This window comes from Strix uralensis, chromosome 17, assembly GCF_047716275.1.
Source record: "Strix uralensis isolate ZFMK-TIS-50842 chromosome 17, bStrUra1, whole genome shotgun sequence".
Classification (NCBI taxonomy): Eukaryota; Metazoa; Chordata; class Aves; order Strigiformes; family Strigidae; genus Strix; species Strix uralensis.
The window spans coordinates 16,489,566-16,503,490 of NC_133988.1; the positions used below are offsets into that span (position 1 = coordinate 16,489,566).

General features: G+C 51.7%; 1 protein-coding gene across 2 annotated transcripts; it reads right to left on the reverse strand.

The window, feature by feature from the left end:
- Positions 1–166: 166 nt before the first annotated feature.
- Positions 167–12,986, reverse strand: KCTD10 (potassium channel tetramerization domain containing 10). Of its 2 annotated transcripts, none has more exons than XM_074886759.1 (7): positions 12,917–12,986; positions 11,176–11,389; positions 6,524–6,693; positions 5,680–5,766; positions 4,946–4,998; positions 4,027–4,222; positions 167–3,415 (listed from the first exon to the last, which is right to left on the reverse strand). In XM_074886759.1, exons 1-7 carry the CDS (start codon positions 12,917–12,919, stop codon positions 3,197–3,199), a joined length of 942 nt encoding a protein of 313 aa, XP_074742860.1. In that variant the 5' UTR covers positions 12,920–12,986; the 3' UTR covers positions 167–3,196. The 2 variants fall into 2 exon arrangements, with proteins under 2 accessions (XP_074742860.1, XP_074742859.1); XM_074886758.1 differs by having other exon boundaries at positions 5,680–5,769.
- Positions 12,987–13,925: the final 939 nt, after the last annotated feature.

The following is a 13,925-nucleotide window of genomic DNA, read 5'->3' on the forward strand; positions in this document are numbered from 1 at the left end:
TTGCTGCCCTGAAATCTGGGGCTCTGCAGGGCCCTGAGAGCCAGAGAGCTAGAGAGCTGGAGGTAAAATTAAGGCTGATGTCTGGTATTTCTTCCTGAAAGTTCCTTCCAGCTCTATGGACCCTGAGGACCGCATGTTTCAAACGAGTAATAAAGTGACTCACATGTAAATATGAAATATCTTCTAATTTATTGTGTTATATTTAAAAAAAAAAAGTACACATTGCAAACAACCATACACAGAAATCCAGCTTAAGCTTTTTTTTGTGCATAAGTACAAAGTGGGAGGGAATGATTGTACAGAACAGAGGAATTTGCTGCTACTGCCTTAAGCCTGAAAGGTTCTGCCCCGCCTTTGCTGGAGCTTGGAGCCTTCCCCAGGGCTGGTGGGGGGATCCACATCCCCCCCATGTAAATACAGGCGCAGCTGCTCTGGGGCTACAGCTCCATGGACAAAGGGGGGGGAAGGCCCCGACCACGAGCTTGTGGCTGCTCCTGGGCAGCCCAAACCGTGCTACACGCTGCAGATTTTAGTCCAGCTTCTCTGTGTGGTGCTGATGGACCAAATCCTTCTGCAAGTGAGATCTTTGTCAGCTCTATCAGTGTCAGTCGTGGGGTGCTGGAGAGTCAAAGCAGCCCCATCTGTGCCCCCCGTTACCAGGCAGCAGGTCCAGAGCACCCCCGGAGCTGCCCGGGACCCGGCCCCGCTCCCCACCTTCGCCTGAACATGGGAGAGGTAAAACCAGTTCCCAGAGCTGCACGTGTTTGTGCAAGGGCCTTGCCAAAGCCTCTCCACAGCCCAAGGCGCCAGGAAAGGACGTTGGACCAGGACAGCAGCACGTCTTTCCTACGCAACGCCAGCACGGCCAGGGTTAAGCCAGGTGTGTAAGGGCAGAGTCTGCCCCTAAACGCAGGAACAAAACTGAAACCTACTCCAACCCTCCCGCGGCGCCCTACTAAACCAATAGCTCTATAAACCGCTGTACAAAGATTAAAAACAACCATTCACTGTTTTTTAAGACCTTAAATTTGCAAAACCTGAAAGAGGAAAGTCAGAAGCCAGTTAAGAGTCTATTTACAAAGAAGTTAATCCCAGCACTGCACTGTCAGGGGCTTCGTGCCGCTGTCACCACCCCTCCCCTCACCTGGCTGACGCAGGGGCTGGACCCAGTGCAGAGCCCAGACCCCTCCGAGGGCTCAGAACGCCATAACCAGCCCCAAAACGTGCCTGTAAAGGTCAAAGTCCAGAGGGCTGGAGTCAGGCGGAGGCTCTTCCTGCTGCTCCCCGGTTAAGGACGGTGAGGGAGAGGCGCTGGGTCCTTCACCACAGCAACCTGCACTCTGGACTTCACAAACCCGAAGCGTGTTGCGAGCGCCTGTAAAGGCAGCTTAATCTACAAGCCTGTAACTGTCAGGACGTCGCTGAAGCTGCTGAACTACAGGATAAGGGTTCACTGTTGAGCTCTTAGTAGCTGAAGGAGTAGAGGAGATGGGTACCACCACCCCATCTGCCACAGACAGCAGCTGCCTGTAACTCAAAAAAGTCTTTGGTTACTAGAAAGATGACCTCAGCCTAACTCTGAAATCTTTACAGCTTTACTTGATGATCCAAAATTGTACCACTGAGCACTTTTATTTTAGCATCTACAGACAAGCTAAACATAGTCTGGGGTGTAACTGCTGCGTGAAATAGAAGCGTTGGAGTAACGGAGCTGGTGATGCTGGCAACACCTTTGGTTTTTAAACTGTTAACGTGAACAGCCCTGAGGCAGGAGTAGGAATCCTCACAGCAGGAAGTTGGGCAAAAGCAAACACCCACCTCGCTGAGGAACAGGCACGTGGAGCTGCTGCCTGGCCCTAAGGCCGGCACTAGAGAGTCCAGATGAAGGGCCAAAAAAAGCTCTAGAATAGGCCACAGCCCTCTGGGGCCTGCCAAGGTGCCGGCCCGAGCGCAAGTTTAAGATTTCCTCCATGGGGTTTCTCTCCCTGTCAGGGTTTGTTACATGAACCGTTACAGCCGGGGCTCTGCTCGTTGGCCTTTAGCACTCAGTGTTACCACCGAGGAACACACAATCTCCCACTGTAACTGTTACTTGACTCCACAATAGGCAACAAGAGACAAGGAGGTAGATAAAATATTCATAATAGAAAAGTACGCGTAGAAAACTAGACCACGGAGCTCTCCTCTACACAACGCTTTAGCTCTGCCCTTCCACACACAGCTGCCATTTCTGAAAAGACTTGGAATACGCTCAGGATGAAGCTGAACAAGGACTAACTGCCGCTGGGCCCCCGTCTACTCCTCCTCCCCATGGTACTCGCCCTGCCCTCGCTCAGAGCCAGACGATGCTCCCGTATCAGTTACGGAACTGACCCGGGGCCGCGGGGGGTGTTGGAACCGGCAGTGAGTAGCGCTTTACCTGTAGTAGAGAGTGCGCAGCTTACTGACCCGATGGAAATAAACTCCCCAGCTGAGACCCAGAGTCGGGCAGAAGCACAAAACGGTACCAACACCACCCTAAGGAACAGCGATCACATACAATTTGCTCCCAACGCTGCTTTTGGAGGAATTTTAACATCCTCCAGCCTCGAGCTGCACAGGGTGGGTCTCCACCGTCCAGGGCTATAGAAGCTCCACTACACCCCTCAAGGAGCCGTAGGGAGCCACAACCAGACAAGCCCAAGCAGCTCCAGGGCTCCCTCTGCCCCCCAGCCCTGCAGGAATCGAGTCAAGACATGTCATTTGTCCTTCGGGGAGTCACTCCCGAGCTACCAGCCCCCTCGCCCCCACGCCCAGGAGGAGACAGGGCCCGTGAGTGCCCGGAGGGCAGGGCTACGGCTGACTGACCTTTTGTTTTTGTTTTGTTTTTAAAGTGCAGAATAATTACTAAAGCCAAAGGAAGCCAGCCCTCTTCCTCTCTAGCCACAAATAGCAAAGACGAGTGCTAAAAATTCAGGGCATTTCTCCCGATGGAGGAGGTCCTTACAGTATCTATCGCATGCCCAGCAACCTTATTTATTCTTGTCCTAGAACTACTGCATTTAAATACCCCAAATAATCTAGTTTGTTACAAAACGTAATTTACAGACTTTGCTGAACAGAAGTTAAACCGCCTGGTCCTCCGCCGCAGGGGATCGATCAGAGGCAGGGCAGCCCCCTCCAGGCAGAGCTGCGCAGTCTGGGGCTGTCACTGGGCTCACTGGTGCAGGTGGGCCCTGTCATCCGGCCGTTTGATGTGAATCCTTCGCACGCGCTCAATGCGCTCTCGCTCCTCATCTTCCTCCAAGTGATGGGAGCGACCAGCTGCCCCTCCTGTGGCTTCCAAGAGCGCGTTGTCGGGGCCCCTCCCGTCCTGGGACTCGTAGAGCAGAATGTTCAGTGTCTCCTCATAAATGCGGGCCTCTGGGAACTCCACCTGCCCCCCAGGAAAGAGAAGGTCACTCTCACCTACTGCCAGTCACCGTAGGTACTGGGTTACCTCATTTTTAATTCCTGATATCTTTCTGGTTTTAAAATTTCTGAATTGCACTCTAGCCACAGAAATCCTTCCTAGCACAATCATTTCAATTCTGTTATTTGCTCTCAGCTTTTGAGACTCAGCAACCAGGGTGGGTTGGTTCTTTTTTTTCAGAACTGGCCAGCCCACGGGGCAGCTTCAGACAGATTTCTCCTGGGAAAGGTAAGAAGGCCCGGGGAAGGGATGCCACTGCTCACCAGGATCTGTCTGTACACAGGGGCACAAACCAAACTTGGTTAAATGTGCATTTGTCTGAAGATAAAGAACTGGACTGGACTTGCAATATGGAATATCCCAACTGCTCTGCCGGAGGCACCACGGCCGAGCCGTCCCCACCCTGACAGACCCCCAGGATGAGCTCCACTGCGCTGCTCCCCCTCTGAAGGCCATTGATTACGGCTAAAGAGAAGCTAAACAATGAGAGGAGTGTTCAAAGTGGAGCAGATGTCAGGGTGCCAGCCCGAGAGCAGCCGGGCCCGTTGCTGGAAGCACTGCGGGTTTACTCGTACCTTTGTCTGTTTTTTCTCAGTAGCATAAACAATGGAAGTGCAGCAGACTTCGGCAATCTTCCGCCCCTGCCCGTAAAAAGACCAGCAGCAGATCTCATCTCCAATCACATCTTTTATAAAGAGCACTCTCCCGTTAAACCGCAAGGACAGCTTATCGAACAGCTCGATGTTCTTCAGCATGTTGTCGTCGGAGTTGCTGCGGGGGGCGAAGGCAGGCAGCGGTCAGGCTGGGGGAATTAAGACGGCGCACAGGACAGAAGGGGGGGTCGGGCAGGAGCAGTGACCAGCCCACACGCCCGTTTCCTGACTTACTGCGTCTTTACCAAGCCGGTATCCAGGACTGCAGTGGGTAACTCATTTGACTAGTACAAGCAGGAAAACCTGCTGCTGAGGAAGCAGTAATACGACATCAACAGTACGGGGAATAACACTGTCCAAGGCCATTTTGTTTGTGTACAAAATTCTATCACCCAAATAAAACTATTCCTAAGCTCAAGCTCAGCACCAGCTGGATGGGAACAGCATTATGTCATGAAACACCTACAGACATAAGGAAAGGGGGACAAGGTCCCAGACTTGATGATTTTACCACTTATTCAGAACACCGCACCACGGAAGGCTTCCGGTATTCAACTAACATGCTGTAGCCCCCAGGGAAGGCAGGCCAGCAGCTGGGCAGGAGCCTCTGCCAGCTGCACCTCAGCGTTAGAGGAACTCCTCTGGCACAGAAACAGCCCACGCTTAGCCTGCCATCGATGACAGCAGGCTCCCTTTGGACTCAGGTTTGAAATTAATTGGGAAAAAACTGAGTGCACGCCAGCACCAATCTGTCATTGGTTCTGAGTGAAGAAAAAGCAAATGCTTATCATGGATTTTAGTCTACGAAAACCTTCAAAGAAGTCCAGCTGAAGTCATTTACCTGGTGTAGGAATATTTGTTGTTGCTTCTGTTATATAGCAACTTCACTGCTGGCTGTAAAACACAAACCACAGATCAGTGACAGGAAGAGCAGTAAGAGCTGGAACCCCAGCTCAGCGCAAGACCCCTCAGCAGAGAAGCTGCGATCCGACACGACGCCATCGGGCCCAAGCCCAGGGGAATTTTGTTGTTGTTGCTACAAAACTGTCACGCACAGGTTGGCAGTGGGGCTGCAATCCCTTCCGACCCCTTCTGTGACTCGACCACCCTCTATCCTCACCTGCCCTCTGTCTTTTTGCCAAGGTTAATTGTTGTCACCAGCATCCTCCCCTCTCCCTGCCACGGCGAGCAGGCTTCCAGAAACAGGAGTCACTGATTCACCTTGGCTAAAGAAAGCACCTGTCATTAATAACCAGAGCAGACAAATAATCAGAAGATCTAATAGCCCTGAGGATCTGCTCGATCAGCCTGCCGCTGCCTACGTGCTGTTTTAATACCGTGAGTGGAGAAATACATGGCCAGGCCCAGCCTGAGCAACATTTGACTTTGAATTCAGAAGAAAGGTTTAGTCTGCTGTAGGTTTTCAGGGCTTTGCAGCTCAACAGTTGAAGCGTGTGTATTTAGCGTAAGCCTGTTGTTGAAAACTAAAGACCATTTTCTACAGAATACCTGGGCCAAGGTCCCAGGCAAGCCCAGGGCCAGCACCCTCCCACGCCACAGCCCGACCTCTCTCACCTTGTTAGAAGTGGCTATAAGTTTTTGCTCCTCTTTGGAAGACGTGATGACTGGTACCTTGCAGAACGGTTCATACGCATCTTTGTTCTGCTGAAACAAGAATCAAAGAGCAGCGGAATGTAAATAGGCCTTAGGGCACCCTCGTACTGACCGGGCAGGGCCTGCACATTCCGTGCTGAAGAGCTCAGTGTGCCGTCGGTCCCTGCACCGCACCGAGCGGACGCTTCTGGTCCATGCTCATTTCTGCTCTCTACCACTCTGCAAACACAGGGACTCGATGGCACGGGCCAATTTAAACAGCAGGATCTGGAATATGGCTTCACTCAACGAGGGCACCAGTAACGGTGGCTTCAAACCTAGGGTGAGCACCTCGGAGGAAAACAAAGACTCGCAGCAGCCTGTGGCTACAAGACGCTGCTCTGGTCTGGCCCAAGGACCTACCCCATTCTGGCTGATGCTGGAACAATTAACTTTTGTCACAGAGCTTGCGCTGATGATGGATCATTTCACCACGCGAGATCCTGACAGCAGTGGAGGATGCTGCAGAGGAGCCAGGCTCCTGCTCCTTGCACACTCCCAGGAGTCAGCAGAGGAAAATGAGCAACTGCTTACACACTATGTTGAGAACAACTCGGTATGTTTTTCTGGATGTGACCAGGTTCCAGCAGATCAGTGACATGAAACATTTCCATTTCATCCCAGCCTCAAAAAACGCACCAAGTGGAGAAGACCAGCAGAAAATCTTGTTCTGCCCAGATGCTCCTTCCCACCCAGAGCAGCCTCCTCTTCTTGACCCTTTGCTGCAGCCAGAGTAACCCGACTCCTCCTTAGCTCTGCGACCTACCTGCAAGGCTGCCTGGCACTCGTCCACCAGCCCCTGGACCAGGTAGTACTTTGCTTCCGCCAACAACTCTTCTATCTCCCTGCGGCTCTCGGGGAGCGGCACAGCCCCGTCGCGCAGGTAGTTCAGTATTGTCCCAAAATGTTTTCCACAGCGGTCAATCAGGATCCAGCCTAGGGACAGAGAAGACCACAGTGCAGGAGCAGAGGCAAATGTGGCAAAAGGCCTTGCCACTGGCCTGGGACTGCTGTAACCGAGCAGGGTCCTGCCAAGAGAGGCTAACTCCAGCTCCTTGCCTGAGCTGGTGAGCAGAGGAGCAGAAAGCACAGAGAATTTACTGTCTCCTCCTGTGTTTCAAGCGCAGAGTATGTGGGAGTAAGGTAAAAAACTCACCTGCTCCTCATAGTTCCCCAGTTACAAATGACTAACTGAAACAGAAGAATGACTACTTCCCATTCTCAAACCAACCAGCCCTGTTCTCCCTCTACTCTCCAAGCCCTGACACATTATTATTATTTTCTTGCCTGCTGTCTTAGGGCCCTGTTACATATATGTGGGGTTGTTTCTTCCAGAAGCTTACTAAAACCAACCAGACTTGACCATGTAAAGGTTGTAGCACCCAAACGCAACACGGGGACCCGCTGTGACCCAGCAGATGCACAAAAAGGCTGGCAGGGGAAAGGCAGCACGGACTTGGCAGTGTCACAGCAAATTGTTTCAGTCTCTATATTCCCAAACTGCATTAATTTGGTAGAACAAAGCGGTTATTAGCACAATGCCTCAAACTGCTGAAAGATGTGACACGGCAGCAGAATGTAACGCACGGCCCCTGCCCCGGAGCTCCCCAGCACCGCTCCGGACTGACACCGGTGTGAAGAAAAGAAAACAGAGCTACAGCCACGATGCTTTCCAGTTAGCTGGCGATCAAAGCATCTGCGCTTCACCTCTCGCTGCCCGTCTGTTGCCCGAATCAGGCTGGACCCTGAGAAACGTTCGGCAACGTCGAGGCTCGGGTTTCCATAAACGAACAGATGGCCACTCTTACGGGCTGCAGCTCAGGAATGCAGCGAGGAAACGCTTGTGGGGAAGGAGTCATATTTTGGACAAATAAGGAAAGTAGGTTAAAGCAGACCCTGTATGTTCTGCATGAATGGAATTACTAGTAAAGTCTGAACATTTGGTTTAATTTGGAAAGTGAACACAGCCCTTTCATGCTGTTGTGTGGAAAACTGAGACAGTCTCCAGCAGTTTACTACAGGCTTTCCATCTCCCTCGTTACCCTGCTGTCTACATAAAACAACGTGCGCTCGCAGCTGTAATTTTACAGACTGTAATAACAAACTAGAAACCTGGAGGCAGGAGAAATCAAGTAACAAAAGCCTGATCCAGGCTAATGAATACAGTAAACCCATCCAACCAGGGCAGAAAAAGGCCCATTTGTCACTGTGGAGGTATATAAAGGAAAATCTCCCATTTTAGAGAGACGAGGGAGCCCAAGACAGTGTAAGAAGGACATCCATATCCCACAAAAACAGCCGCTGACGGAGTTTACTAGAGTACACCAACACGTAGGGAGGGAAAGGGCAGGCTGAGAGCAGAACTGTGATCCCCAAACCTCTTTGTTATCACCTCCACTATGATTCCCTCTGTAGGCTGTAAAAATCTGCTGCAACTTGATGTTTACAGATGGCGAAACCGAATCAGAATTATTCATTTTCATGTGGAGGGGGGGGATGAGTGAATATTTCGAGCAGCATTGCAAAATACAAGTGACTGCTAAAACAGCTTTCGAAAAACCTTCTGTTTTAACCAAACAGCCAAGTGTGGAGGCAAAGCGAGATGACTCACAGGAAAACGACCCTCCTGCCACTCTCACAGCTGTGCAGAGCCTAAGAAGTGGGTTTCAGCTATAGTCTTTTAAAGCTATTTTTTAATTGCAGTGTTACAAAAATGTCCTGTGATCCATTTACTGAGGTGGGAATACATAATCCATGAGCTGTAGGTACACACATTAGACTTTCAGGAAATTAATCTTTTGTTTTACAAGAAGTCTCAGGGACAGCATCCAAATGCTCTAACTAATCCAGACTGTGTTTTCTGACCAAGCCTTGACAGATGAAAGAGGAGCCTGACACCAAGACTGTCTGATGCTCAACAGTCTCACCAGCAGCTGAGCAAAAGCACACATCTCAATCAACTGGTTAACAGCAGTGGGAAGTGAGGGGGGGAAAAAAAAAAAGAAAAAAATATCATACTGCAGAGAAGAAAATTGGAAACAGATGGATGCACCTGGAAAACTCACATCCTTCTATCTGCTCATTACCATAAAAATATAAATATCCAAATATGCCGATTTGCTACAGTTCATGAACAGTTTCTAAGGGGAAAATAATCATCTGCCACCCACCGCCAGAGAACTCCAGCCCTTTCTCCTACGGCCCAGCTAGCAGCGTGCTGTAATTGTTGAGCTGTGAGAAAGAGCTGGGGAGGTGGTGCTGGGGTCAGAAGAATGCATCTAAACAAAGAGGACCCCGCGTGACATTCCACAGACTGTTTAAAAACTTCACTCTTTCCAGTTTCTCTGCAAGTCTGGCTTCTTTTCCTAAGAAACATTTTGCTTTGTGCCAGATTTTGGGTGTGACCAATTAGCAGTATTTTGAAGAATTTCAGATAAAAAGAGTTTCCTTTAACAGCTATAATGCTATTGTCCCAGTTTCCAGCACCACGCCGGGCAAGGGGAGATAAAGCAAGAACTCCTGCAATGGGAGTGTCTCAGTTACAACCTACAGGAAGTATCAAATTCCTACTGAAACACAAACCAGCTAAATGGAACAATCCCACACAGACACTGTGGGATTCACAGCAAAATAAACTGGCGATTCTATGTCTCAAGCATGATATTTTAGCAGATTAAGCGCCAGTTACCCTCCTGTTAGCAGTAATGTTGGCAGCTGCTCTCCAGCAAAAAGTACCTGCACGGGCTCGGAGCCTGGGGAAGGCGAAGTGCCAGCCCCGGAGGAAGCGCTCAGACCACGCCAGGGTGGGCTTCCAAAATTAATTTGGAATTTCCCACCTGTTTCCAAACTGAAGGACTTGGGAAGTCTCGAATCACCCAATTCTGTGAAACACGGGAGGGAGGGATGGGAGGATACCACTGGAGCTGTCTGGAGTTTAGCTGCAAGGGGAGAGGTCTTCCATGAACTGGTTCACAGCCTTTCCACTGGAACACCCCTCCAGTCTTCCCAGTAAGGGCGCCGATTCCCATCTGACAGGTTTTCTTTTTCAATTTGACCCACAGGCTGGCTTTTTTATGCCACCTGCACAGACCCCAGAAACCCTTTAATCTGGAGCCCACAGCACCAATGCTACTGCTTGGCAGGGCTGACCCTTGCAAAAGGCACGGTGTAACACCTCAAACAATGCAGATTTTTTCCCCCCAGCTTGAATATAAGGACTCCTAGCTAAAACAGGAACAGTCAGATAATTAGGTTGTATTTTTTACAATTTTTTCCTTCAAATCCACTTACTCCTGTCTCAAGAAAGCTTATCCCAAAAGCCCTACTAAATCCCTCACTTGTTCCACATGACCTCTAAATGCAGACTGCTCTAAAGCACTCAAAACTCAGTCCAATTCATCTAACCTCATACTACATTTTCTACGCTTTCAACAAGCTCAAACAAAAATTTCAAGTAATTAACTAGTCACAAGAAAGGTGTTTTGAACCCTCAGGCTCAGTGATGCAGTACCTATAGTTAAAGTCAAGGTATCCAAGTCCATAAACAGAGTTATGGGCAAAATGTCAGCGCATAAACAGAAAGCTGCGCTTCCAGTTAAACTCAGTGACACTCCCACAATATGAGAATGCTGATATAAAACTGTGCTACCAGTTGCAATTATCACAAACACATTTTAGCTATATTATTAAACATAAATGGTTTAAAGGATCTCATAAAATCAACATATCCAGTAAGGAAGTACAGTATTTGAGCACTGCGCTCTCAGAAAACTGTAGTTTGATATACTGCACATTCTTTCCTTTTGGACACATTTAATGTGGAGAGACCCACTTGCTAGCTCTCTCCTTTTTCTGTCAGTAATACTACGGCAAATTTTCTAAAAATGGTACAACCGGTTCTGTTTTAGTGAATCCAACACCAATACTCTCACAAGAGAACAGTTTCCTTTCAAAAAAAATCAGCTTTTAGCTCATAAATCCCCTGCGACGTTCAGAGCGAATTTTATACTTCTATTTGAGGTAAGGAAACAAGATGAGGGAACTGCCTTCTGAGCTTCAAAGTAAATATGCAAGTCCTGACTCATAGTTTCTTAATCACCATCCCCACCATTTTCCATATGCTTAAGAGCGTTAGTATTTCAAAAGAAAAGGACAGCCTGGGCTATCTGGGTCTGACAGGAGCCTCGGGACCTCTTACTGTCTTTCTGTTGTTCAGACAACCATCCCAGCCACACGTGCCTTTTGTTCCACACCTTTTCTCACTTGTGTAAGCTATGAGTTTTAACACTAATAAAATGTAGCAATATCTGGGCCTACGATTAGATGTTCCTCTCTGTGCCCTAATAAGTCTTCTCCATGCCCTTCCAAGTTATTTTCACTGAAGAGGAGGCGCGAGGGACACGGGGAGCAGCCCCTTACCTTCGCTGTCTGTCAGGACTTCCATTCGGCCACTGAACATGGCCTTGAGCATGGTGTCCTGCTTGGTCAGGGTCTGCATGGTGGTGTAGTAGAGGGCACCGCCAATGTTCAGCTTGACGTACTTGGAGCTCGGACTCGTCCCTTTGAAGGAGGTCGTGCGAGTCGCAGCCGCCGGCACTGCTGAGCTCACCACACTTTCTCCCGACATCTCTTCCTGCGAGCGAGGAGTTACCAGTTAGACCTGCAGTTCCGCTGCGTGACACCCAACTTCGTGTCACCATCAGTTATTTTATACAGAAATAGTCATAGATGTGCTGGGCATTATCGGCCTCGGCTACTCTCTGCCTCGTTATAAAGTTCTCAAATGTTTTAGGAGTTTTAACTTTGTCTTCTGACAGTGACGTAAATCAACCAGAGAACATAAATCAACTCAGCCAGGGAAGAACACTGTGAAAGCTGAGCAGCCCGTCACACTGCGAAAGCCGGTGCTTTCCCACAAAAACTGCACTCATTTCTTTCACAACTTCTAAAGCTTAAGCTCTTACTTCATTGACACTCTGGTATGTAATTGGGCAATTCCCAATACACAGAGCTTGAGCAGCAGATTCCTGTGTGTTAAAACTCAGACTAGCCACAGATTTTCTTGAGGCTTTTTCTCCTCAAAGCATACGTGGCTCTACAGAGCACACACAAGCTTCCCGCTCCCTTCCCTGCCCTCCCACGTTTCTCAGCAATGTCCAACGTCCCCCACTACCTCTGCCCGCAGTCGCCAAAGTGGATGCCAGCCCACTAACGAGGTCACACGCTGTAACAGGAACACACTAGCTTAGCACCCTAAATGCCCCGAGAGCCGCTAATGATAAATCCTTAATCAAGCTGCGTCTCTGTGGTTAACTGCTTTGCCTCACAACGTGACAGGATGGGATGATTAACACCCCGCCATCTCAGGCAGACCCAGGTCCTACAACTTCCAGAGCACGCTGGCTGACTACTGTACTGAATGATTTTTGCTCCGCTGTCATGAAAAGCAGAACTATGGGATGGCAAATCTGACCGGAGCTGTAGTTTCACAAGGTGAGGAAGCGGGATGGGCAGAGGCGGCCGCAGGGGACCGTTCCCTCTGCCACGGAGCCTGCCCAGGGCGCTCTGGCGTGCAAAGGCACCACCAGTCCCATGCTCTGGGGCTGAACGTCCGCAGCGCTCGGCTGGGAGCCACCGCCGGGGTCCCTGAGCGGGATCCTGCGCTGCAGGCCGCAGCCCAGCACCCTGTCGTCCACGAGGCACAGACCCCCAGGCCTGCCCTCCCCAAACCACGCCGACCTCTGGCCAAGGGCCAGCCTAGGGGGGACGCCACCCTCCCCTCACGCATGAAAACCAGACCGCGGGCACTTTTGGGGGAGCCGGATCCCACCCAGGACCCCTGTACCTGCTCCTCGGGGGCTGGGCTATCCCCCACACCCCACAACCTCCCTCCTTTTTCCCAGCACCCCACCCCTGGCGACTAAAACCACCCAAACCCCGCACCGCCCCCACTCCCCGTGCACCCCACCCTGAGGGCCGGATTCCCAAATCCTGCCTCACCCCCAACACCCCCCCCCTCCACTTCCCGGGGGCTGGACCCCCACCCGCGCACCCTGACCGCAGCGGCCAGCCCTCCCCGACACACCAACCCCCCCCCAGCACCCCGCAGACCCCCCACCCCGCGGCCCAGAGCCCCCCCGGCCCCCCCGCGCCGCCTCACCATGAACGGCGCAGCGCAGCCCCACGGACCGAGCGAGCAGGAGCGCCGGGGCGGGGGGAACTTCCGCCCTTCTGACGTCACTTCCGCCACCGCCCAGGTGCACCCGCCAAACCCTTCCGGCGTTCCGCCCGGCCTCCCCGGGCGCTGCCGCCTCCCGGGCTGGGCCTGGCCCGGCTAGGCTCAGCTCAGCTAGGCTCGACCTACCCAGTAGAGTGAACCCTAGAGCCGACTGCCCTTTTTGAGCCGAGCCGAGCCGGCGGGCGGAACGGCAGCAGCAGTACGCGTTGCCGACCGGACCTGGAGCGCGGACGCGGGGTACGAGGCGGGGGCTGCCGGGCAACGGGGCTGCGGGCCTCGGCGGGGGCTGCTGGGCCCGGCCCCGCGCTGCCCTGCCTCCGCCGGCGGTGTAGGCGATGGCGGGCGAGGGTGAGGGCCCGGCGGGCTGTGGGGGGCGACTGTGGGGCCTGAGGGGGGATGTGGGGTCGGTGCTTGGGCCCGGGGCGGGGGGGGGGCGGGGGCTGTGGGCTTTCGAGAGCGCTGGGACGGGCCTGTGGATCTGAGGGGTCTCGTGGTGAAGTGGGAGGGCGTGGGGGTCCCAAGGTGGGTCCTGCCCCAGCTCTGGTGAGATGGGAAACGCGCGTGGTGAGGTGGCTGCTGCTCAGGTCTCACCGGCACGCGGGGCCCTGGCAGGGTTGAGGCTGGGCTTGGCTTTTGTCACCCATCAGGTTGGTTTTTTTCCCCTACGCTGAAGTGTCAGGAGCTGCGTGTGCCAGTGGTCACAACTGAGCAGTGGGGCTGCTTCTCCTCTCCTGAAGCTTTTCAGACTTCACAGTTTCTTGAGGGTGTAGCAAGAGGTAAGTCTGGTCAAAAAAACTTAGAACTGCAACAGTAAAGACTAAATCTCAAATCATCTGCAGATTATGTGCTTATCTGTGCAGGAGATGCCTGGAGCCAGTGGATGAGGATCATGTTGGTGTATAAATGATTTTCATACAATTTTTCTGAAGTA